The 27,753-nt window shown below is 36.7% G+C and overlaps 1 protein-coding gene across 1 annotated transcript in view; it reads left to right on the top strand.

Annotated features, from left to right (window-relative positions):
- dock1 (dedicator of cytokinesis 1) overlaps positions 1-27,753 on the top strand; it is a 432,222-nt gene that overhangs the window by 129,303 nt on the left and 275,166 nt on the right. Inside the window, exons 18-24 of the mRNA XM_052026984.1 lie at positions 67-250; positions 6,515-6,612; positions 8,752-8,841; positions 9,850-9,950; positions 12,683-12,817; positions 25,577-25,685; positions 27,267-27,337. Coding sequence (XP_051882944.1) covers positions 67-250; positions 6,515-6,612; positions 8,752-8,841; positions 9,850-9,950; positions 12,683-12,817; positions 25,577-25,685; positions 27,267-27,337 — 788 coding nt within the window. The remainder of the gene's footprint in view (positions 1-66; positions 251-6,514; positions 6,613-8,751; positions 8,842-9,849; positions 9,951-12,682; positions 12,818-25,576; positions 25,686-27,266; positions 27,338-27,753) is intronic.

A 27,753-nucleotide genomic window follows, 5' to 3' on the forward strand; every position in this document is an offset into this window, starting at 1 on the left:
GGATAAAATAGCAGTTCAATATGTTGAAATATAACACGTTATGGAGTCTAAGTTTTTCCTGAACAGTGGGATGCCAAGAAGCTGGAAGATGCATCACTCTATTTAAATCTACCAGCAACTAAACCAGCACTTGAGGAAAAAGGCTACACAGTCTCTGGGAAAAATATGCACAGTTCTGGAAACTTTGCCATCAGCAAAGACTCATTTCAGATTTCCACTTTGGTCTGTTCGACAAAACTCACACAGAATGGTAAGATGCTAAAACGAATGACTTATGTGTTGAATGTAGTTCAGTTTATAAAGTTGATTTTGAGATTAATTACATTTAATAATTGAATGTTTAAGATAATTTAAAAAAATCTTGCTATGAGAATTTTCTCACAAAAATGGATCTTTGTGTGATGTATTATGCACATTTACAAGTTCTACAGATTGTGATTCTCTTGGGCTAAGTTTAAACCATTCAATTTTATGACATGAGTATAAAAGGAAGTTCTCCTAGTGTTCAGCATAACTTGCAAGTTGTAAATGAATAGAACGTTCATAGCAAGATTAGAATTTTTCAAAATTATGAGAAATATTTGAATTAAGAAATGCTACATAATTGACCAGTATGTTTGGCATTTCAGTGCACTGATGAACAGTAGCGAAAATAATAATAAACTGTGCAATTAGTTCACCACTTGCTTTAGCATTTGAGTGGAGTATTGGACATTTCCCCATAAAGAAGGAGGAAACTTGAAATGGCATTTATTAGTAACTTCATGACACTTTGTAGAAGTAGTGAAACAGTGCTGATGGAACACTATTTTTGCCATAGCTACACAATTCCATCAATTTTAAAATATTTTACTGGTAGTTTGCAGTCTCTAATTGCTTTTTGAATATTTGAAAATTTATTCAATTGTCAACAAGTCCCGAGAGTAATAGGTAAGAAAAAACTGAAGGTGCTGGAAGTGTTGAAACTAAAAAAAAGGTAGATGCCAAAATTACTGAACATCATCTGTGGAGGATGAAACTGAATTCAAATCATCTGCTTTCCATCAGAACTATGGAAAGGAGAGAGAAGAGGAAAGAAGAAATGGGAATATTTATGACAGCATAGAAAACAGGAAAGATTAAGGAACAGAAGGATTGATCTGTGCTGTATGGGAGCCTGATGACAGAATGATCAGAGTGGTGGATGCTAGGAAGCTCAAGGTCACATTTGTGGACTGATTTGAGATGTTTCACAAAGCGCTTAACTATTTTGCATTTGGTTGAGGAGATCCTATCTTGAGTAGACCATTAAAAATATTACATTGAACAAAGCATGTGTCATTTTGTGTTTTACCTGGAAAGAATGGTTTTGATCATGGACAGTGAAATGGTAGAGGGAAAAGTGCAGTTGTGGCACCTCCTGCATTTTCTTGGAAGTGTTGTGGGAAGGTGCTAGTGATGATCGAAGACTAAGTCAATATGCCACAAAGGAAACAGTCCCTCAGAATGCTGAAAGGAGAAAAGAAAAGAGCCATGTTGCCAGGGAATAGCTGTTGTTTTGTTTGTTATGGTGGCTTAACTTGAGCAGGCACACTGAACTGACAAAGAATGTGGACGTTAGGATTGTTCTCATGATGTTGTTGTGCATTGACCTGCAGGATATGCTGCCTTTGGTCTGACACTAGATGGGCAATGAGAGAGAGGAATTCCTTTCAGTTCTGGTATAGATTAGACTGGGCTGCCTGAAATGCAATGCTTATGCACTTGATGGCACCCCGGAGGAGTCTTGAAGGCCACAAGGTCTCCCTTCTTGTTGAGAAACAAAATGAAATTAAGTTTTTTTTGAATGTTTAGAATCAATGACTTCCAACGGTAGATCATAAACTACAGGATGTTGCATATCTCTGCAAATGTAGTTGTAAAAGAACCTAATGCACAAATTTCATTGCTCCTTTGACCCCCGCACTCTTGCCCTTCAGTGAGGTTGCAGTTATTGCTGCAAGTGGTGCAGATTTAACTAAGAGCATCTTCACTGAAGTGCAGTCTCCTTATGCATTGTTTCTCGCTGAGGTAGAGGTGGAGAATTGCTCCCAGAACAGATTGGATGGATATTTCCTTATGCTTAGAACACGTTCATCCCACCTTCTAACAGTTTGTTTTATTCTTCCTATCAGCTGTTTATTCTTTTGAGAAAATGCACATTTTGTTGAATTTTGCATACTTATTACATCTGAAACAAAATATATAAAAGGGAAATGTTGAAAATGTAGATTTTGAGACAGTATGCATCAAAAAAGTGAATAGTTTTAAAAGGTATTGTGACTTTTGTATTGAATTTAGAAAAATGTCAATATAGGTGCCAATATAGGACAGGTATGCAGTAGGATAAACAAAGTTATAAACGCTTGTTTAAACTCTCATTTCTATTCTTTGCCATATTCTTGACAATGAGCACTTGCAATAATATAGCAAAATGCCTTAAAACATTTCATAGGAGTGTTATCAAACCCAAATTGATGCTGAGCCATATAAGAAGAGGACAACTGACCAAAAGTTTGGACAAAGAGTTTGTATTTTACAAACCTCTTAAAAGGGGAGAGAGAGGGACTGAAAATTTTTGGGAGTGCATTAGAAAAACAGGTACAGGAATAGGCTGTTTAGACTTCCAGCCTGTTCTTTCATTTGTGGGGATCATAACTGATCTGTAATCTAGGTTTATATTTCTCCCATTGCTCCATATTCTTTTAATATCTTTGGTTAAGGAAAAAAGCACAATTTTAGATATAGAAATAGTAATTAACTCAGCGATAATTGCAGCTTGTATAAGGAATTTCTGCCACTCAGAGTTAGAAAGGCTTGCTTCACTCCTGAAGGATGTGGCTCTCATTTTTCGACTAAGACCCCTCTTCTTGGGTACTTCCAGCAATGGAAGTTATTTCCCTCTATCTGCCTTGTCAGTTTTCAAACAGAATACATTATGAGAAAACATGATGCACATATTGTAAAGATTGAAATGCTTACAAAACAAAACTTGAGATTTGCATCTGTAGATTCGGCAGACAAAGACAAGTTCTGGCCTTCAACATGAAAGCAGTAAGATTGGAAAAACCACCTGGCACACAGGAGCAACTGGTCAACCTAGTGTGTCAAATTCTGGCCTAGCTGATTATGTGACCCACAGTTTGGGAAAACTTACTGATGCACAGACCAGTGCACAGGGCATACAAATGTATAAGCTGTGCCTCTTTATCTTTGCTCTCATACATACATGTATGCCTGACACCTTAAAGAATTGCTCAGAGATCAATTTGTATAATTGAATTTACTCTATGTCAATGACTTGGCAGTAAATATAGGAACTATGATTCAGAAGTTTGCAGATGATATCAAAATTGGTAATGTCGTTATAACAAGGAAGTAAGTTTTAGGCTGCAGGAAATTATTAGTGGACTGGATAGACGGGCAAAATAATAGCAAATAATGTGTGAGGTAATGCATTTAGGAAGAGTGAACAAGGCAATGAGGTGAGATACTTGGAAGAGGAACAATAGAATCTTGTAGTATACTTCTACAGATCCCAGAAGGTAGCAGTGGAAATAAATTAGGTGTTGAGAAAGCACATAATATACTTAACTTCACTGTCTGATGCATGGCATATAAGAGCAAGAGCTCATGTTGGAATTACATAATTCACTAGTCACGTGAGTATTGGTGTTTATTTGTGGTCACCCATTACAAAAAGGATTTGACATCATTAGAAATTTATGATATTGCTAGGCTGCAGAATTTTAGTTATCTGTAGCAATTGGCTAGGCTGAGGTTTTTTTTTGGAGTAAAAGAGGCTGAGGCAAGATTTTATTATATTAAATTAAATAGAAAGAACATTACCTTTTAATAGATGGATCATAAGGTTAATTTGAGGAGAGTTTTGGAAAAACTTCACAACTCAACAATGGTGGGAATCTGAAACTATCCCAGAGGACCCAGCAATCCTAATCTTAAGTATCTGGATATGCATTTAAATTACTGCATGGTATGGTGAGGATGTGGTGTATTTGGATGTCCAAAAGACATTTGATAAAGTGCCCCATATAAGAATACTACATAAAATTTAAGGGCTGCTTACAGTAGAAGAGTGTGGTTTATAGGCAGAAGACAAAAGCTGGTAAATTGTAAGTTCTGGGATCTCAGCTATTTACAATTTCTATTAATGACTTAGATATATTACACTTGGTCCCTACGTCCTAGGTTTGCTGAAAATTGGCGGATGGAATATATTATGGAAAAATGGAAACGTAATCACTTTTGTAGGAAGCATAGAAAAGCAGAACATTATTTTAAATTGGTATTGGTTTATTATTGTCACTTGTACCGAGGTACAGTGAAAAGCTTGTCTTACAAACTGATCGTACAGGTCAATTCATTACACAGTGCAGTTACATTGAGTTAGTACAGAGTGCTTTGATGTAGTACAGGTAAAAACAATAACAGTACAGAGTAAAGTGTATAGTTAGTGACACAGAGTTTAAATTTTAAAGTGTAGAATGATTATAGTAAAGGTAATGAGTAGATCTGTAGAGAGCAGCTTGCAATGTGTCGCCACGCTCCAGCGCCAGATTGCCTTATATGGGACGATGAGCAGAATTGGCCTTTATTCTCTGGAGATTAAAATAATGAAGGTGATTTAAATTTGACATACCAGGATTTGAGATGGCTTGACTGCTGGCTACTGGGAATTTGCTTCTCCTCATGGGGGTAGAACTTGGCATTATGGCAAATTGGCCACTGGGTCAAATATTCATTTAAATAATCTAAATCATGGCCAAAGAGCCAGATTTTATGGAGTACTTTAAAAGAGGAGAGATGAATAAAGAGGCAGCAAGGTTTAGAGTTAGCATTGGAAGGTATAATGACCAGTAGTGTAGCAATTAAATTTGGTGAAGATCATGAACCAGAATTGGTGATGTGCATGTTTCAGAGCTGGAAGAGATTTTCAACCATTGCCAATTTCATGTAGTTTTGTGATATCTGATATGTGATTAAAGCAGTGCTGTGACTTTTTAGGGTGGGGGAGAATTATTTTCTTGTAACAAGTAACAAAATTTCTTTATTTTTAAAACTGCTATTTAGTGCTTTAGGAATTACACACATTGACATTCTGGCAGACTGTATAGTGGCAGACAAAGCAGTAAAAATAATGCTGAACATTTGAAAGAAATTGAAGTGTTTAACAAAATATTAGGGATCTGTCATTTCACACGTGCTTTCTTATATATTCTTGAGTGTGTGCCTGTGAATAGGTGTTGCTCTTTCACTTCTGGTACAAGAGTTCAAATCAATTGTCAGATTTATGGATAAAGGTCAGCTTTCTCCCCTGAGCATAGTGGAGCTTTGTTAAATGAGATTTACTGATTTCAGTTCAGTATCTGGTAAATTAGCAATTCTACTCAGAACCTTAAGGAGGTGAAAAATGGCAGTATAAATGTTCCTTCTGAATAGGCACTGGAGATCCATAGTGAATACAAAATTCACTGTTTATAAGTTCTCTCTCTGCTCTTATTTTTTTTGGAAATCTGAACTTTAGGTATGAAAGCTAGATATGTTATCAGAGCTTGCTCAAAAGAAATATCTATATTGCTGTTGTCCATTTCCTGAGGGTTCTGAGTAGGCTCATTGATCAATTGTGGACACAACCCATGCAATAAAATTCTCATTTTGTTTTATTTCCACAGAGGACAATTAAATGATGTACTTCTGGGTTTAGAATGAATACTTTTTAGGTCATTAAACAAATAACATTCAGTTAGTGATTGCAATTTGGTATACTTGGAATGCTCAGGAATAAAATGTCTGCAAAATAAAACAGACAGTAAAGAGCCTTTTTTCTCTTTAGATTTCTAAGGGAATGTTTAAATCATCTGGTGTATAGATGAGTATTTTGAGATATCTGGAGCTTTAAGGTCAAAGGGGAATTCTGAACAGTACTGTCATAAGTTGGGTAAAGATCATTTCAGCATTTAAATATGAAGATCATATTAAGCACTGAAATACACTAGTAACCTGCTTAGCACTACCTTGAAGAGTTGAGCTGTGCCTTAAAATACTCACCTTTACATTTAGTGGATTTAAATTTAAATTTCATTAGGAATCTGAAGATAAAGTGGGCTCTTTGCTGTCTGTTACATTTGGCAATCATTTTATTCCTAAGCATTTAAGCTAGGGGGTAGACTGAATTGCACTCACAAATTGAATGTTATTTTGTTTTATGGCTTAAGATGAGGATTCATTTAAAATATAGCAAAATTAAACTATTTAATTGTTCTCTGTGGAAATAAAACAAAATGACACTTTAATTGCATGTGTTGCGTCCACAATAGATCATTGTGGACAAAACAAATTATTTGTCGCAGCCATACATTGCAGTGAGATGAAGCTATAATTGCATAATACTTTTTGCATATATTCTTTGGGACTTTTTATTGCCTTTTTACTTTGTTATCAATAAGAAACTTTCATATATCTGGTTTGTTTGCAGTGGACCTCTTGGGGCTTTTGAAATGGCGGTCAAACACAAATTTGCTACAGCAGAATTTGAGGCAGCTGATGAAGGTGGATGGAGAAGAGGTTGTTAAGGTAATTGGCTTCCATTTTCTTAATGAAGTTAGAGATCTTGTATGTTAAATTTCCCCAGCTTATGCATATCTGAAACAGATGTGCATCCATGTGTGAACATAATTTAAGATAATAAGTAGCTTGGATACCTGCACATTAAGATGCAAAGATGCAATCAATTTTAATACTTAAAGCGTGGGTATTGCTTTACACTTGAAATAAAAGAACTTAACTGGATCTGATGCTTCAGTGTAGTATTACGGAAGCACTGCACTAGCAAAAGTCCCACACTTCAGATAAGATGCTAAACAAAAGCCTTGTCTGTCCTGAAGTGGTTGCAAAAAAGGTCCTTGGCACTGTTAGTGGGAGACCAGAGGAGTTATCTTTAAAGAAACACACTTGAAATGGATTATTTAATCTTATCTCATTATTTATTGTGAGACCTTGTTGCTGCATTTCCCTCTTATTAGAGTGGCTATATTTTAAAAGAAATTACATAACTTTGGGTTGTTTTTGGGCCAAAAGACACTTGGATAATGCATGTATTTCCATATTGGTTTTCTCTATATAATTGTATTCTTGAATTCATTAAAAAAAAGCTAGATCACAGTGATCTGTGATCCTTAAAATTTTAGTTCATTATCTATGCCTAAGGTGTCTCCCATGTTATTCTCTGATGTCAAGCGACTCCCTCCTGCACCCCAACCTCGATCATTCCCTTGGAATTCCACCCTCTCAGACGTTTCTCCTTTCCCATCCCTTGATTGTTATCTCAGACTTGTGTACTTCATCTCTCTCTCCCACACACATGACTTAATAGCCTGTCTTTTATAAGCACTGGACTGAAAGCAGCAGTGGGATGCATCCCCTAAGCTTGCCTGCCAACGTCTAGTACTGAAATAATGTTTTCTAACTTCTGTCACCAAGACATTAACCGGTCAGCTTTAACTCCTGGATAAGGAGTGAGAGAGGGAGAATGAGAGAACTCTGACCTTTGCAGGGAATAGTGCATAGTGTTTATATTGTCTTATCCATAAAATTTTGCATACTATGATTTACTATTTATTATAGAAGAATGTGGAGGGATCTCATTGAAACCAACTGGATACTGGAAGGCCAGGATAGAGTGGACGTGGAGAGGATGTTTCCATTATTAGGGGGGTCTAGGATCCGAGGGCACAGACTCAGAATAAAGGGAAGTCCCTTTGAAACTGAGATGAGGAGTAATTTCTTCAGCCAGAGCATGGTGAATCTGTGGAATTCGTTGCCATAGAGGGCTGTGGTTAACGCAGAGAGTGATAGGTTCTTGATTAGTAAGGGGGTAAAGGGTTACGGGAAGAAGGCAGGAGAGTGGGGTTGAAAAGAAATTCAGCCATGATTGAATGGCGGAGCAGACTTGATTGGCCGAACGGCCTAATTCTGCTCCTATATCTTAAGGTCTATAATTGGATAGAAGATTAGATAATAGAATAAAATACATTTCTGGGAATGCAGATCCCCAGATTTGTAAAAAGACAGTAGGAATTCTACCTATTGTTTTAGATATCATATGGAAAGGAAAAGTCCCATATAGATTCAATAAAGGGATAGCAGATAGGAGTCTAAAGTTGCAGTAGAATTTAAAGTTTTGGTTCTGGGAGTATTTGCTTGAGAGAGGCAAATTTCAGGGTTCAGAATTATGTAAAGTTTTCAGTGGCAAGTAGTGAGAAGATTAATTCCTTTTTATTGGTACCAAGAAGGCATAGATTTTAGGTTATTGCATGAAATATAGAAGAGTTAATTTTTTTTTATGCAGTACTTTAACGGAATGTGGAATGTATTGCTCCAAGTGGTTAATGAAACTAAATAAATTGTGGCATTTGGGATTGAATGATGAAATACTTTAAAAACTCTACTGATGAATACAAAGAAAGAGAAGGGAAATGGGGTTTGACTGGCATGAGCCGTAGCATAGACCATATGGCTTTTTCCTGTATTAATATTTGTGTTTTTCAAAGCAATGAAATATTCAGAGAATGAGGTTTTGTTTTACTGTGATGCTTAACCAAAAACATTTAGATTTTTACTCCCAAGTGATTTTGTGTATATGGAGGTTAAAAGATAAAGACAACTTTATTTTGGTTTATGTACTGTATGTTGAAATCTAAATCTTTCTTTCAGTTTTTGCAAGATACACTTGATGCACTTTTTAATATCATGATGGAGAATTCTGACAGTGACACATTTGACACGTTAGTTTTTGATTCTCTGGTAAGTTAAATCTTTGGAGCTATTGGTATTTCTTAATTTTACTAAATTAGAGCTCAAATAGTTATGAATTGGTTAGTATTGTAATCATTAGTCTTTGAATAATGTTGTTAGTGAATTGATTATAGGCATGATTTGCTGCAATTTCATGTTTGTTCTCCAGCTTCAGCATTTTCTTCATCAAAGTAAAATATTAAGTAATAACAAATTAAAGTATTAGGGCAACATTTGAGGTGTTATGACTGGTCAATCAGAAACAACATCTTTTTTCTGTCAGCCTACTTCAAAATATTAGATGCTAATATTGTAGGTAGAGTTGATCATAGAATTTTTTTGTGTTATTACTTTGAGGACAGACTTTTTATACATTTTCTTATTTTGAAATGAAAAAAAAACTTGTTGTTGTTTTCAGATTCCTTTATTGCCTCATCCTTCCTTATTTGTGAAACCATCTCTGGCATTACAACCCTTGACAGCAATATGCTGCTCCAGCACTGGCTGGTTTTGTTTCCCTGATTTTACTCTCCACCATTAATGGCAATGCCTTCAGTTGTCTGGGCTTCATCCTCTGGCATTCCTTCCTTGGACTCTTCACTTTCCTAGCTCTTTCTTTAAAGCTCCTTTTAAGAACTGCCTCTTTGACCAAGGTTATTCCAGAATGTTTTGAGGTGGCTCATTTTCTGAGCTTGTTTGATAAAGCTTGTGAGAAATACTTTGGGAAACTACAATGTTAAAAGAGCTTTGTACATGCAACTTGCTGTATTTGGTTACTTATTATGGTATTCTGGGCTTTGGATTTAGGAATCATTTTCTGTTTTAGCTGCCAGCATAAATTAATTTCTGTGTATTTTCAATATAAATTTGAAACTCCAAATAATTCTACTAATTTAATACAAAAGAATCTACTGACCACAACGTGTCAAGCAGCTAGATGTAGACTTGTTAAGAATATAGTTTCTATAAAAGAATATTATTCATTTCAACTAATTTGGTTTTTTTTTTCAAATCCAGGTATTTATAATTGGACTGATTGCTGATAGAAAATTCCAGCATTTCAACCCTGTTCTTGAAACCTATATCAAAAAGCACTTTAGCGCAACCTTGGCCTACACGTATGTTTTTCAAGAACTATGACCATTGCATTGTAGCGCATTCTGATTAGCTGTCTCATTTCTACATTTGACTAGAGCATATTTTCAAGACTTTTGTTAAAAATAATGTACATTTGTTCTGTAAGAAGGATCCACAAAACATGTTCACCTTCTTTCTTTATTTTATTGCTAATAAAAGGGTTGTTGGTTCAATTAAAGGTCTCCTGCAGGACACTAATTGTTTGGATCCTTGTATCTGGAATTCTTCAGCATAATTCCTTTTGCTGTTGATGGTTTTGCAGTTGACAGTCTTAAAAAGACGGTCTAAAAATCACTTGAGTGAGCCATCCACAAAGAATGTTCCATTATTGGAAAATTGCTGGTGTTGTGCCTGTGCTCATAAATGTTTTAACAATATTTTGAACATCTCTTTTCTTGAGGAAAAGCTGAGGGGTGACCTATTACATGTAGAGGGAATGTTTCCATTTGTAGAAAAAAATAACTAGAGGCCACAGGCAAATCTAATAGAGAATTCAGAAGAAACTTCTTTATCCAAGGAGTCATGAGAGTGTGGAACTTGCTGTTTCCTCAGTGAGGCAAGCCTGGAAAGCACATGAGACAAAGTAAAGAGAATTTCAGTTGCAACAACAACATTCTGGAATTCCACTGTGGATTATGACTCTGCTGGTTATGGAGGAATTAGGGGGATCAAAGATGCATCCATATATATGGGAACAAAAATTTTCCTACTTGCCATTACTTGATTGATCATGTCTGAATTAAGTGGCAGCGACTTGAATGCTTAATCTTTATTCATCATCTGTGGTTTATCAAGGATGTAATTATAATGGATATGTTGCATCCTTGAATTGAACCTTCAGCCAAGATATCAGCAAATGCTTCTATTTGGCTAATAGCCTTGAAATTCCTACAAGAGGTGAATCTTGTGCAAAACCCCCAGCTGCAACTTTGGTCAGGAAGCTGGCTTTGATTTTTCTTGCTGTTCTGGCCTTAACATAACATCTTGTGGCAAGGCCTGAATGTGTCCTGAGCATAAATGCTTTGACAGCATATTAAGCCATGCCCTGGGTTGTTCCAGCTGCTAAAGGTGCCAAATGGTGTGAATGTATCTAACAATTAAAAGCTATCAAAGTCAATCATACTATTAAAACATTAATCATGCTATCCAATTTCAAATTTAAAAATAGTTAGAAGTAAACCACTTAAGCAATTCAAATACTTTGCAACTTGCTAAATGAATAAAACTTGACTTGCTCCCTTCCAGCCATTCCCGTCCATGGAAATGAATGAAATCACTGCACCTATGCCATGTCAAACCAGGTGCTGGTTCAGTGGGCAGATTTCCCAGCATAGATATTGGGTTGGGTAGGAAGTTGGCACATTGTATGTGGCTTCATGAGAAATCCAACATGATAAAGGAATTGTTGGTGACTACCTCTCAGGAATTTCTGTCTGAGTTCAGAGCACAGTGTGCCTGATTCTTAACTTCTTCAAAGATATTTCAAAATTGACCAAAATCTGGGCCAATTATTTCAACTACGTGGGCCAAATGAGTCATTCTTCAGTTTACAAATGCATTGGTGACGTGTCTTATGTGCATTACTTAAACACCCAGTTTTCCATCACATCTACATATCACCAGTATCCTTGAAAGTTACAATCCACATAAAATGATACTACCTATTTTCTAGTTATTTAAGTGTCATGTACTATAAGGAAAATAGTAATGGACTTCAAGAGACTATGGACGGGTGGATGGAAAGAGCAGACATATGGCAAATAAAATTTAACAGTAAAATATGTGGCGCACTTTGTGAGGGAGAATGAGAATAGTCAATATAAACTAGAGGGTATAATACTGAAAGGGGTATGGGAACAAGAGATCTCTGGGTATATGTTCGTAAATTGCTCCTGCCCTAGTTCTCGCAGTCCATTTAAACTTATCAGGTTCACTGGAAAATGTATTTTATAATGTGTAAAGTCTATAAAAAGTTTATTAGAAGTGTTTCGAGGCATTAATAACAATAACATTAAATAGTCAATAAAATTTGCCTCATTCTGGCACCACTGAAACCCCAAGTGTTCTGGATTATTGGAATTTTAATGTATTTTGGGATCCCTGATTGTAGGTTCTCCTGCTTGTGAAACAACGCCACTATGCCTATTTCATTAAATTTTCCATGATCTTAAGTATGTTCTGTCATCCTTTTGTTTTGTTTTTTGCTAGAGAGGAGTGCTCCAGAATGTTCAGTCTTTTCTGATAACACGTGACTTCTCAGTTCAGGCATCATTCTAGATTATCCTTATAAGGCACTTCAGTGCTCCTCTTTATGAAATGGAAAACAGAACACTGAAATTAGGTTTAAGGTAAATTGATCAGACTCTTAAATAGGTCTGTACTCTGCACCATCCTTTAGTGCTTTCTGCTAAAAATGGATACCACAGATCTTAAATATATCATTCTCTAGCATCGTATTGCAGAGAGAACTGATCTGCCATACTGTGAAGAATGTGGAGGAAAAAATATTTTGGGGATCTTGTGTCCATTGTTTGGTTACTGGTCACATAAGGGGTGATTAGATGAGGGAAGTGTTGCGGCATATCCTTGGAAAACAAAAGGAGTAGGAAATTGTGTTTTGGGGTTCGGATGTTGATACCGAAACATTTTCTAAAGAATAAAATGTAATTAAGTGATGGGTTTTGGAACTGACAAAGTCTTAATTTTCATTCAGGAAACTCACCACTGTATTGAAAAACTATGTGGACAACTCGGAGAAGCCTAGTGTGACAGACCAACTGTTCAAAGCAATGAAATCCTTAGAATATGTCTTCAAATTCATTGTTCGTTCAAGAATACTCTTTAATCAGTAAGTATTAAGTTTTTTCTCATGAATTTAATTGTGTTGTTGTACTCGTGAACCCATGGAAAATTGTTTCAACATTTCAAGTCTCTTTAAATTAATTTTACTTGAGAAAACTTGTATCTTTTACATTCATTTTTAGGGCACATGGCTAAAAAGAGTTCAAAATTGTACACAGAGATTCTTTACGTGTCTAGCACAAGTATGCCCGGTTGTACTTGTGTCTGTTTATCAATCCTTCAATCCATCTGAAGGTTTGATCAAAAAAACAAGCTGCATACTGATTTTCAAATGCGATCCTCCAATTTTGTTCATTTGGGAGTTTCAACATTGCATTGACTTTCTGGAGTGATTTTTAAAAACACTTTTGATTTGCTCTTTTTTCACTGATTCAGGTTAAAAAATTGAAAATCTTTAGTGATGGAGGCAATTTATGCTGGGGAATTGACTGTCTGAATCTACACCAATTTCAGTGGGGATGGTGAGATTATAAGACTGCAGATGCCTCCTCCACAAAACCAACTCATAAACTTTAGGACTAGGGATTCGCTTTGTAATTTTCCTCAAGTGTCAAATATTACATTTCTTGGTGTTAGCTTTACCTCAGCATTAGCAATCCCATCTCTTATTCTGGTAATTGTAAGATCAAACCCATTACAGAAATCTGAGAATGCAATTTAGCCTGACAGCTCAATGCTGAATCAAGACTTTGGCACTGTTGGAGATGTTCCTTTTGAGAAGAGATTTTAAATAGACTTGTCACTAAGGCATGAACAAGCTGGTAGTGCTTTTTGCAGAAGACCAAAATCAATCTTCTCGGTGTCTGATTAATATATATCTCACTATGAGCACACCTAAAACAATTGTCTGAAATATCTGAAAATCCGATTTCCTCTTATTCTGTCTTCCCCTTTTCCTCACTCACATTTTAAATAAGATTTGTCTGCATAACTTCATTTTTTTTGTTGTCTGATTGTGGATATTTTTTTACTGAAGCTTGTTGGTCAAGAACTTACCCTCTGATCCAAGTTGAATACCGTACAGCTACCATTCTAAGTAATCTTCAGCTGATAGTTGATTTTATAATTTTACACAGAATTGTCTGCACTTATGTGTAGTTCTGCACTGTTACTTGCGAACAAGGGTCACGTGTTGGCACTCCCCAACTTCTCGTGATCCTGATATGATCATGCTCCCTCAAATCTCCTCTCTACTGGTTTTTGGTATTAGGTCACATGAAAAATAAGTTTGGGCAGATGGTGTTACTCAAGCTCCTGTGGGTATGGACTTGGATGATGAAATGCACCCTGGGCCAATACCAGTTGACAATATTGCTTTGAAGTGGGAAGTAGAAAAATATTTCCTGTGGGATTGACTGGATCTGTATGGCATAAATTTCCACTGACTAATTTTGTCTCTTCTGTGCATAGGTTGTTTATCATAACTCAGATGGCTTGCTAATGTTACTGTAATCCGTGGACATGTAAATTCAATAGTTCACGGTTATGTCTTAGTCATATTCAAGTCTAAAGTTAACTTCATGTTCTATCTTTGTTTTGATTGTTCTTTTTGAAAGACACAGGATAGCATAACTGTTTGGCAATCAGTGAACATGAAACAAAGTTAAATTAATTGTCTTTGATGTTTTCTGTAGTTTTGTTTGTGTTGCATGCATTTTAGTTTTATTTGCAAATAGCTGCTATCACTTGTACTTGTTTCCTAAATTCTAAGTGTGTGATTGTTAAGTTGAATGCATTTTCGTCTCTAGGTAAAAGTTGAATTTAATTTGTAAACTTCCTGACTCTGTCCACGTTTGAGAAACTGTTTATTATGTAACCATACTTTTTGTTGAGGAACGAATAATATTTTAAAAATTATATTCCATGAATAAATTTTGTATTTATGACTTATTTTGGGCTTTGTAATTCCAACATTTTCCTTACTTCAACATATCCAACAAAAAATCCCATCTATCCTTCCCTGAAGACAAAATGCTAATGGAAAATGAAAGTAAAAAACTGCAGATGCTCAAAATCTAAAATAAAAACAGAAAATGCCAGAAACAGGTTAAGTGGCATTTGTGAAAAGAGAACCAGTGCTTCAGGTCTGGTATCCTTATTTCAAAACCTTTGTCAGTTTGATGAAGAGTCTTGGATCTGAAATGTTAACGGTATCTCTTTCCACAGATGCTGCCTGATCTGCTTCAGTGTTTACAGCATACTCATTGGAGAACTCTTCAGTGGCAGGGCTTTTCAGTACTGGTTTGTTTTCCTCCTTCACTTTTCTCACCATGTTAGTGTTTACCTGTCTTGAGGCTTTATCACATTCTGAAGTGCATTTCCATGGATGCCAAGAACTTTTGCATTTTTCAGCCAGGTAGTTACTTTTCACAAAAGGCAAATGACATAAGTGAATGCATTGTTATCTTTGCTGGTTCAGTATATTTTGCACAATAAATCCAAGCAGCATTATAAAAACTAGTTTCAATTGAATTGAGAAAATATATTCCTGTAGTTGGTCACTTACCAAGGTCATGAGGCAAGACGGGAAAAGACCAACCAGTTGTAGGCCAGTTGAAATCTCTCAACCAATGTCCACAAATGCAGATCTTTCTTCAGCATTACTGGAATACTGATCAGGATCGAGAGTGTTGTCTTTTAAATTGTTTCCGTCCCTTACTCCCTACTCTAGTTAATAGTTGTCTCTCTGTTTTCATCTTGGAACACCATATCACATAAGATTTGGGATCATCTATGATCAAATATCATTAGCAGCAAGTATGTTTGTCCAAGAAAGTAACAAGCGGTAGATTTTCATTGTAATGGATGTTGTCTCCTGACAAGTTACCAATATCATCATTTTTAAAATTACTTATGAAATTGCGTACACAGTTACTTTTAGCTTCAGGAGTACAAAGAAATGCCATGTATTGTCTGTGTCAGTACTGAAAATTGCAAAAAGCTTTATATTGATTTAACTATATCCAAATTGTTTTTGATTTTACAATATGGTTTTTGTTTGCTAAGTTATAAAATGTTTACATTTTCCATGCAAGTCAAGTTGAGATAGACGCATTAAGAAAGTTTACCCCAACCTAAGTATTTTTGATTCATTGCATGTGTACACTTATAATGATATATGCTCTATTTTGCTGCAGTATTTGATGCTTAGAACTATTATACTACACACCTTTAAATATCATGTCTAATATTGAATTCATATCAGTATGTTATTTTCAGTTTTATTGTAAGTTTGATCAAGAACTCAAATCACAATAGTATACAAATTGGCATTCCTGTAATTAGAAGATAAAATATACAATTTAAATGCTACAAAAGGTTTCTTTCAGATTATTGTTTGGACATGTGATTGTAACTCAAATGAAAATCAATAAATTGTATTGGTGGGTTAATTGGAGCCATTATGAAAAGATTTCATCATCCAGTATTTCTCCATCATATTTACCAGTGATGAGACTTTATATACACACACACACACACACACACACACACACACACACACACACACACACACACACACACACACACACACACACACACACACACACACACACACCCCTACCTCTCTGTGATGTCATCTTCACTTTCCATCACACCATTCCCTTCAGAGCTCCCTGGTCTGCTCCTCTGTCTCTGCCAACCACTTCCCTTCTTGCAGCACTTTCCCATTTCATTTGGAGGAGATGCAACACCTATCCTTTCAAGCAGTTCCTCTAGGCGAAGCAGCAATTCTTCTGATCTAGTGTACTACTAGTGGTGTTCACAATGTACACCAAATATAGATTGTGTGATGTTTTGTGGAGCACCTACATTCAGTCCACTGATTTGATTCTGAGCTTCCTGTTGTATATTACTTTAATTCTCCATCACACCCCACGCTGATCTATCTGCCTTTGGTCTCCTATGCTTGTTTAAAAGTGGCCCAATGTAAGCCTGAGGAATAGCAATTCAAATACTGCCTGGGCATTTTACAGCCTTCTGGTCTCTATCGAATTCTACAATTTCAGGTTAACTTGTATTCTCTCTGTGTCAGAACTGGTGTGGCCATCCATCTGTGAAATCTTCTGTTTTTCTCTCCAGAATGGCACAGCCTGACCTGCTAGGCATGTCCTGGAGCTCTGTATTTTGCTACTCTTATGTTCCTTTGTCTGTATCCTTGCTCTTTAAGATAAGATTTCTTTACTAGTCACATGTACATTGAAACACCCAGTGAAGTGCATCTTTGTGTAGCATGTTCTGGGGGCAGCCTGCAAGTGTCGCCACACTTCCGGGGGCAACGTAACATGCCTGCAGCTCCTAACGTGTACATCTTTGGAATGTGGGAGGAAACCAGAGCACCTGGAGGAAACCCACGCAGACATGGGGAGAACGTACAAACTCCTTATAGACAGCGGCTGGAATTGATCCTGGGTCGCAGGCGCTGTAATAGTGTTATGCTAACCATTGCGCTACCGTGCCTTTATGAAATCTTTCTCGAATGGCTCCAGTTAACCCATCAACCAAATGACTGTTTACAGTTTATTCCTTGAACAATCCAGGCCTCATCCTATCATACGTATACCATCAGTCTCTCCCCCACTTTCTCTACAGCTTGATTCCAACTTGTTTTCTCTCCTTCCCAGTTCTGAGCAATGGTCTTTGACCCAAACATTACCTCTGATTCTCTTCTTACAGGTTCTACCTGATTACTGAGTGCCACAGCATTTTCTGTTTTGGTTTCAGATTTATAGCATCTACAGTTTTTTTTATTTTCAGCCTTTCTTAATGCCCAAGGCTGAACCTTCATGCTTCTTTTCAGAACTGCAATGTTAGCTGAATTGTGATTGTGTAGCCTGATCATATAAAATTTATCAAGTTTTTCTGGATCATCACTGCCATTCAGGTGATGATCTGAAGCTGCCATTAAAGCCGGCAGCTTCAGATCCTCTTAATTCTGTGGGGGGGGGGGATAAAAAACAAGGACATATTTCAAAAGCTTTATTCAGGTGAAATTATGTTGTGTATTTTTTTAAATTGAGAAAAATGAACACTTCTTGTTTTCGTTTGTTCTGTAAATGTCAAAATGCATTATGTTGAATATTTTACCTTTAATTTGAATTCAGATTTGAACAAAATATGTTTTGAGCCAACAGTTTCTAATTTACAGTTGGGTATCGCTAGTTATGTTATCAGTTGGAAAATGTTAAAATTTGAACTTTGACAATGGATCACAGAGGGAGAAATGGACAAAATATCTTCCCTCATTTTATTCTAGTTCATTTTTGAAATTATCATTCTTACTTATAACTAAAATGTTGATATTTTCTTAAGTCTGCATATAGTACAGAGATAAATTGGTTGCATCATAGTTTTGTATATCCTATTGGAAACAAGTCAGTATTGCTAGGCAAGGGTTCTTGGTGTAACTCTTTGTGTATTGAAAAAAACTGGTTGATGGTGGTAATCCAACTAACAATCAAAGATTACATTCCACCTTGAGTTGTACCAAGCCTCAGATTTGCCCCAACACATTTAAGTCACATGGAGACAAAAGAGACTGCAGATGCTGGAACCTGGTGCAACACATAAGAAGCTGGAGGAAAGTTAAGTCAAATCTTTGTTTTCCTCTGTAGTCACCAGCTTAATTGTCACCAAATGCAGTGAAACGCCACTTCATGTCTGGTGCATTGGATGGATTATAGGAGCAGAAGTGCAGAGTTATTGCTGGATAGGATATTACATATGTAGCAGATATTTGTTGGAGGTGGGGGCAACAGAGGGTTGGTGACAACCTGAGAAAGGGAGAACTTAAATATATAGTGGGAAGTAAGAAAAAAATTAGTTTCACTAATACAGTACTGTGTATTTGTAGTTGGCATCATGCCTAATTGAGTGATGTGTCTGTTTTTAAATATTAAACCACTATTGTTCTTTGATTTGTTATCACAGGATTAATTTCAGATGTATTGTTTGGAGGGTAAGACAGTAATTTCCTTCTGTAATGTATTCTTTATTTTCTTGATGGCTGCTACTGTACCCATGAGTAAGAGTAGGGTATTCAGCCTTTTGAGTCAGTTCTATTAAGATTTTTTTTTTAATTCACAGTCATATTTCTGAAGCTTTACTAACAAAAATCCATCAATTTCAGTTTTAAGATAATTAACTTGCTTTTCTCAGGAGGGTTATTAAGTTTTGGGGTAGCAGGACAGTTGTGGTTTGACATTCCTTCATCTTCAGTAGTTAGTGGAATACATGCCAGATCTATGCAGCCTTTTATCCTACTCTCCGAATGCCTGAAAGCCTTCAACAACTAAACGTAAACTGGAGGAACAGCACCTAGGCTAAACGCAAACTAGAGGAACAGCACCTCTTATTTTGCCTGAGTAGTCTACAACGTGGCAGCATGAACATTGAATTCTCCAACTTTTGATAACTGCTCCCTCTCTGTTGCCTTTCTCTCTCCTCCTGATCCACCTGGCCCCCACCACCATGTCTCTTTCCCCTCCTTCACTCTCTCTTCCACCTACCCATCACTCACGCACTGCTCCCACTGATTCCCCTCCCCTACTACTCCTGTCTGCTCTCCCCACTTGCTTCCCTTTATTCCATGCTCCACCTTCCTTTCCTATCAGATACCATCATCTTCAGTGCTTTGTCACTTCCATCTATCACCTCCCAGCTTTTGATGCCGTTTCCACTCTCCTCTCCCTCATCTGCCTATCATTCCCCCCACCCCTCCTCACCTGGATCCACCCTTCACCTGTCAGCTCTTGTTCCATCCCTTCCCTCCACCTTTTTATACTGGCTACCTCCCCTCTTTCTTTCAGTCCAGATGAAGGGTCTCGATCCGAAGCATCCAGTATGAATGTTCAGAGGAATAGAGAGATGCAGCACAGAAATTGGCCCTGTGACTCACTGAGTCTGCACTGATTATCAACCAGTCATTTACTCTGATGCTACATTAATACATTTCCCTCCATAGATGCTGCCTGACTAACTGAGTTCCTCCAGCATTTTGTGTGTTGCTCCAGATTCCAACATCTGCAGTCTCTTGTCTCCAGTTTTTTGAAAGACATTGAAAAACCATTGAAGTAGATGTAAACAATTTGAAAAAAAATCCTTCAAATAAAATCACAAAAAAGAATAAAATCACATTTGTGCACTAACAGATAATTAAAGATATTGAAATAAAGTGATATGCCACACATTTACCTTTTTCCATAGGTTTGGCAACTTAATGCTGTGTCCAGTGACAGAGTAGTTGGTCATTGCATTGCTATTTATCTATCTATCCATCCATGTTGTACTCCACCTTTTGACCAGGGACACACACAAATTTAAGACACCCTGAAGTACAAATTGCTGACAAGTAGCAGTTCTCTTCATTCCGCATAATAATTCTCAATTCATCGGAAACGTGCAGTAGATTGGGCAACATCTATGGAGAGAGGAACAGAGCTAATGTTTCAGGGTGATGATAATTCATTAGACTGAACTCCGTTCTAATGAAAGGTCATTGACCTAAAATATTTTTTAACCACTAATATAATGTGATTAGCTGAATATCTCCAGCATTTTCTGTTTTATTTCAGATCTGTATATCGTTGCAGTAATATAGTTTATGTTCCAGTCATGGAGTCATACAGCACAGTATTAGGCCCTTCAGCCACCAACCATCAATTATCCATCTGTACTGATTCCATTTTCCTGCACCTGGTCCATAGGTGGTTATGCCTTGCTGATTTTACTGAATCTCATGGAGTTGTAGAGCTGTACAGAACAGAAATGGGCCTTTTGACCCTCCATGCCAACCTTTTTGTCTATCTACTCTAATTCCATTTGCCCTCATTAGGTTTGTATCCTTTTATGCCTTGTCTATTTAAGTGCCAGTCTAAGTGTCTTTTAAATGTAGCGATTGTATCTGACTCCACCTCCTCTGGCAGTGAATTCCATATATCAACCAATCTCTGTGTTTAAAAAAGAAATTCCTCTCAAATCTCCTTTAAAATTCTTTCCTCTCACCTTTAAACCTATGCCACCTTTGCTTTTGATACTCCTGTATCCCATATACTGTATAAGCCCATGAGAATGATTATCTTCCCTATCTATGACTTTAATAATTTTACATACCTTTATCAGGTCACTCTTCAACCTCCAGGGAAAACAAACCCAGCCTATCCAGTCTCTCCCCATAACTAAATTCCTCCAATCCAGGCAGCATTCTGGAGAATCTCTTCTGCATCCTTTCCAACGCAACCACATCTTTCCTATAGTGTGGCAACCAGAAATGCACAAGATACTCCAAGTTCGGACTAACCAGTGTTTTGTGAATTTGCAACACAACATCCCAACTTTTATATTCCATGCCCCGATTTACGAAGACAAGCACGTTGAATGCCTTCTTCACCACCCTATCTACCTGTGTTGCCACTTTCAGGGAATTATGGACTTGGACCTCGTGGTCGTTCTGTTCATCAACATTTCTTAGTGTCCTTGCATTAACTATATACGTCCTACCCCTACCCGTCTTTGCAAAATGTGCCACCTCACACTTATTGGGATTCAATTCCATCAGCCAATGCTCCTTCCAGCTGACATCTGATCTATAAACTGCTTTAGTCTTGGATAACCTTCCTCACTATCCACAGCACCAGCAAATTTCATGTCATCTGCAAAATTACTTATCATGCCTTCTACATTCACGCCCAAATCATTAATATATTTCACAACAACAAAAGCCCCATCACCGATCCCTGTGGTATATACATCACTGGTCTCAGACGAACAAACAGAAAAGCATTCTTCCACACTACCCTGTGCTTCCTATCATCAAGTCAATTTTGTATCCAATTAGCCAACATGCTTTGGATCCCGTATGCCTTAACCTTTTGGACCAGTTTACCATGCAGGACCTTGTCAAGTGCCTTATAAATGATGTCTACCTGCCTTATCAATCTTCTAAGTTACCTCTTCAAAGGACTCCATCAAATTAGTGAGACAGGATTTCCCCCACACAAAGCTATGCTGATTATCCCTGATCAGCCCCTATCTTTTCAAATGTACATAAATCCTATCCCTTAGGATTTTTCTAGTAATTTCCCTACCACTGACATAAAGCTCTCTGGCTGGTAGTTACCTGGCTTATTCCCGTGCTCTTCTTAGATAAAGGAACAATATTAGCTATCCTCCAATCTTCTGGCACCTCACCTGGGCAAACAAAGACGCAAAAATATGTATCAGGGCCCAGCTGTCTCCTTCCTTGCTTCCTGTGGCAACCTGGGATAGATCTCATCTGGCCCTTGTGTGTCCCGTGACACTATCTCCTTGATACTGACATGCTGCAGGTTATCCATGTATTGTTCCCTGAACTCACCATCTTTCATGACTTTCTCCTGAGTGAATACAGAGGAGAAGTATTAATTTAGGACCTTGCCCACATTGCTTGGCTCCACATATTGTTTCAGATGTACGTATAGAATATCTTTGGATTCTTCTTAATTTTACTTGCCAAGGATATTTCATGGTCCCTTTCTGTCCTCTTAAGTTCTCTCCTACACAATCTATATTCCTGAAGAGACTCGATCCCAGTTGCCTATACCTGCCAAGTTTCTTTTTTCTCCCCCTGATCAAACCTTCAATATCCTTTGTCATCAAAGTTTCCCTATCTTGCCATGTTTGCCTTTCACCTTTACTGAAAGATGCTGGCCCTACACTCTTGCTTGCTGTCTTTTAAAAGATCCCCACGTGTTGGCTGTCATTTTACTGCAAACATCTGCTTTCAGTCTACTTTCACCAGGCCAACTGTTAGTCTATTGAAATCAACCATCCTCCAATTTCAAGGATTTAACTTGACCGACCTTATTATTTTCTATAACTACCTTGAAACCTGCAGATTTATGGTCACTGTTCCCAGAGTGTTTCCCCATCGACACTTACACCACATGCCCAGTTTCATTTCCTAAGACAAGGTTGAGTACTATCCCGTCTCTAGTAGGACTCTCTTTATAATGTGTCAGAAAACTTTCTTGGATGTGCTCCGCCCATCTAAGTACCTTGCACTAAGGCAATTCCAGTCAACACTGGGAAAGTTAAAATCCTCCACTACCATAACCATGTTGGTCTTGCATCTTTCTGCAATATGCTTACATATCTGTTCCTCTAATTCCAGTGGGTTTTGGGAGGCCTATAATATAACTGCAGTAAAATGATCGCTCCTATCTTCTTCTTCAATTCTATCCCTTTTGCCACATTGGATGATCCCTCCAGGAACAAAAATTGCCTCTCGCATCTCCTTTAAACATTCTCCCTCCCACCTTAAACCATGCCCTCTAATATTTGACATTTCTTGGGAAAAAGACTCTATCTACCCTGTCTCTGCCTCTCATAACTTTATATACTCCTATCAGATATGTAGATGGAATTGACCAAGATATGTAGAGTTGGTAATCAAGAAATGAAAGAGAGGTATTCAATAGCTTAATCATAGAAATATACAATCTCAAAAATTTATTATACAAAAGGGATCATTTAGGTCATTTTATCCACATCAGCCAAAGAACACAACAACTTAAGGAAAAGGTGCAGGCTGATCTGATTTTTGGCCTTTCTCTCACTTTTCCTGCCCAATCCCCAAGGTCCCTTCATTGCAAAAACTAATCTCAGCCTTGAGTATACTTAATAACTCTGGATCCACTGCTTTCTCACAATAACAGCTCCAAAGATTCACTGCCCTCATCTCAGTCTTCAGTGTACAATCTCATAATGCCAAATTCTAGACTGCCCCATGAGGAGAAACATCCTCTCAGTATCTAGCAGTGAAGCCATCTCAAATCCTTGTATCGTCTCAATTAGATCACTTCCATTCTTTTAATCTCCAGAGAATAAAGGCCAATTCTGCTCAATCTTCCCTCGTAAAGCAATCTCCTCATCCCATTTAAAATAATGTTTTTTTATGCTTCCTACCAAAGTGGTTATGCTCCATCTGCCAACTTTCAGCAAAGTTAGAATGAAGGGATTAGGTGTAATGTATCGAAAGCATTTGAGTGTAAATTCTCATTTTTAAAGATGATGACAGATTGAAGTTGGGGTTAAAGAAACTAATAAGCTCTTCACATAATTTTTGCAGAATAACAGAATTCCATGTGATTCAATTTCTGAAACATCAAGAAAAAAAATCCAGAATAATATTTTATAAGCATAATTTTACTTGTCACTAAATTTGTGATATTGATGTATTACTAGTACATAATAAACATCTTTATTGTTTAAAAACATGAATCCATTGATGCTCTCATCCTGTCATGTTAGTTATATGCTCTGCCTCTCAGTCCTGTGGAAGTTTTCAGATCTTCCATTCTCTAAAAATACGTTCCTTCAGTCCTTTAATAGGATAACCCAGGATAATTCCTGGGTTATCCTATCAAAAACAGCTAAACAAATTAGATCTATATTCTTTGGAGGGTAGAAGAAAAGGGTGATCTTATTAAAATGTATAAGATCCTTAGTGGGCAGGAAAGGGTAGACATGGAGACGTTTCCACTAATGGGTGAATCTGGAATGAGGGGAATAGCTACTGTATAAGATTAGTGCGTGGAATTTTTAGCTGAGGTATGTAGGAACTTCTCACAGAGGGCAATGAAATTCTGGAATCCTGTACCCCTGAGAATTTCAGGAGAAGGGCTAAAGGTTTGAATGATCAGGGAATTGACTGCTGTGGGTAACTAGCACAGTAGAGGAGATGAGGCCTGGGAGAGATCAGCATGACTATATTGAATGGCGGGGCAGGCTTGAGAGGCTAGTGGCCTATTCCTGCTCCTATTTTCTTATGTTGTTCTTGTCATCCAAATGTAACAATGACCATTAGCTTCTGAGGACCAAGATAGTGGTGAGAGGTTAAATTCTGCAGGCTTTCTCCAGCTTCTCGAGAACATAAATCCACAGCAAAAAAGACTCATAATTTTGGACTAATTCATCTGTTTCATTGACAATAATATTTTCTTGAACATAAAGCAAAACATTTATCACATTTATGATGGAAATCTACTCTCTTCATATCATTTTGTTCTCATTAAAATTACATGAATCTTTAAAACTCCACTTTGATGTTAACGTGTAAGACAACATTGAGATTTTGTTTTAATAATTGCAATTTACAGGTATGAAGTAGAAAATAAGTAATGTGTGATTAAATTAAGCATAATGAACTTAATTATATTGCAGGATTCAAATTGAGTTTTTAGTAAAGTATCATGATTTTAATACTTTCACAGTTTTTGTGAAATATGTAAATATTTGTATATATTTATTGATACTTTAGTGTTTTTATAAATAGAACAAAATTTTTAATGATATGTACAACAGTGGCCTATAGTCTTTGATACCAAAACTGGAGATTTCTTGGTGGAAAACTTCAGTTTACAATTCTTACATATAAAGAACATAACAAACTTCTCTTCAGTTCAGATATACAAGAAATTCAGTCCTTTATGTGCAGAAATAAACTTCATCAAATTGTACTCCAGCTGGTCCATCTTCCTACCTGGTCATCCTAATGTATCCTTTTTAGTTGATAAAGGAACAAGATGCGAGTTGGAATATTACAGTCTTTGTTTTGTACAATTTAATGGTGGGTCGTCAAAAAATCTGAAAGCTTTTGTGAATTTTTCATTGAAGAATATTTGTAATTAATTGACAAATTGTTTTGCTTTAAAAAAATTAACCAGAATTGTAAAATGTTCATCAAGTTTGTTTGTTTGTTTCTTTCAAGATTATATGAAGATAAAGGAGAAAGTGACTTTATGGATTCCTTGAGACAATTGTTCAGATCAATTAATGACATGATGAGCAGCGCTTCAGATCAAACAGTAATAGTTAAGGTATATTTTGCTTGAAAATTTAAATTTATTGAAAGCTACTCCAGATTTTTTTCTAAGCTTGGTTCATATGTAAGTGTGGATTGCTCAAAGTTTGAGAGATTATTTCTGGAAACATGCATGAAAACTGCAAAGTACTTGTATCTTAGGGATTGTATTTGTATTTAAATGTAAATATAAGCATAAAAATATTTTCCTAATGTTAAACTATATGAATACTAATACATATTTGTAAGAAAAAGGTACGTATCTTTACCTCCCCCTGCTCCCGACATGTTTTAGCTCTAGTTGCATCTGTGTAACAACTACTTAGTAAGAATCTTCTTTCAGACATTGAGCTTGGGTATTGTTTCAGCTATCAAGATCTATTTTGATACCTTACAGTCACTGGGCTATAAAAGATGCATATTTAGCGTTGATTCCTTTACCTAGCACAAGACCTACATTCGTCCCATGCATTCCTCACTGCAACCCTAATCTTTTGCAGCCATGCAGGTACTTCCATGAAGCAGAGGGGGCCATAAATTGGTGACCAAGCATTGGGCAGAGAACCTGAGGCTCTGACCATTAGGATCCCCCCTTAAAGACCTTTTTGAGAGCTTGCCATGTTAACAGTATGCTTCTCTGGATTTAAATATCTCTGCTCTGTTACATTTCTAAGGAAGGTTAGTGATCCTATTCAGTTAAATGGGATTGTCAGATGTACACCAGCCATGGTGTAAAGCTTATAATCAGATGGCCCTCAGCTCAGTATAACTCAGAGCCTTCACTGAACTGGGGACTCCAGCAGCAGAGCAGGAGATGCATTTTATCTTTAATATTTCAGTGCCTAAATGTGAAAGTTGAAAATATCAGTGTGATCTGATTTTTTTTTAAGTTTGCCTCTCATTAGTGCTTATTGCTTCAGAAAAATACGAGCTTATGTAACCTTAAAATTTCCATAATTTTTGTAGAACGACATTTTACAATGCTTCTTTAGTGAAAGTAACAGTATTTTTCAAAAATCCCAAGTGGCCCAGTGGAGAGTTTGTTCAGTTTGCAACATAATTGAACCTGAACAATGACTCAAGATAACATTCTGTTTTAGTTCTGCCAAGCCATGAGCACAGAATTATTTCAATGCACAGCAACTCAGCATCTGAAGGAATTGCTGCTGTTTCAGTTGAGGCTCTTGAATTTTCTAATCCATCATGAGAGTTATTTAGTTGAGTAAGAATGGCATCAGCAGTGTTGTGATTTTGCATGGTAATTTGTTTGTCTGCTCAATTACAAAGAATGGGTACTTTTCAATGACAATGGAGAAAGATGAAAGTTGATAAATTGGGGAGAGAAATTAACATAAGACATCGTGGCAAATCTCAAGACATTGTTAAAATTATTGCACTTTATTCTTAATGAGAAAATTCAGATTAATATACCAAGCCTAGCATAAATATGTTCAAAACGTTACAGAAACATTTTTAATATTTATGCAAAGAATTTATTATGAGATACTTGTATATTGTTGATCAAAATAGTCAGTGTTTAATACTGTTTGAAAAATAAGTTTTTCTTCAGAGCTATATTTATTTACGTTATTTCTAGGGGGCAGCTTTGAAATACCTACCAACAATTGTCAATGATGTGAAGCTGGTATTTGATCCCAAAGAACTTAGGTAAGGAATGGGTTGTCCCAAACCATTCTTAACAAAGCAAGTATTCCTCCTCTGTTGTGTGCAGAGTAAAATGTGACTATATGGAATTAGTAGATACATTTTATAATTTAAGTATTCAGGATGACCTGGATGGTACAAATATTGAACTACTGAGTCTGCCGTGTAATCCTGAAAACAAGATTGTTGTCATTTGCTATGTTACTTATAACAGGTCAACCAAGATACTATCCTAAAATAAGATAAGTTTAGTTTAATTTTCGTTATACTGACATTGACCATATCTGAGAAGCAAACAATGATTATTTCAAGATATGGACCAAATTAAATCTATCTGGCATGAATTTTTTTTAATCCTCAAGTCTTCTATGACCCTAAGATGCAGGATATCACATCTTGGATCCCATTTCAATGACGTT

Source organism: Pristis pectinata, chromosome 12 (assembly GCF_009764475.1).
Source record: "Pristis pectinata isolate sPriPec2 chromosome 12, sPriPec2.1.pri, whole genome shotgun sequence".
Classification (NCBI taxonomy): Eukaryota; Metazoa; Chordata; class Chondrichthyes; order Rhinopristiformes; family Pristidae; genus Pristis; species Pristis pectinata.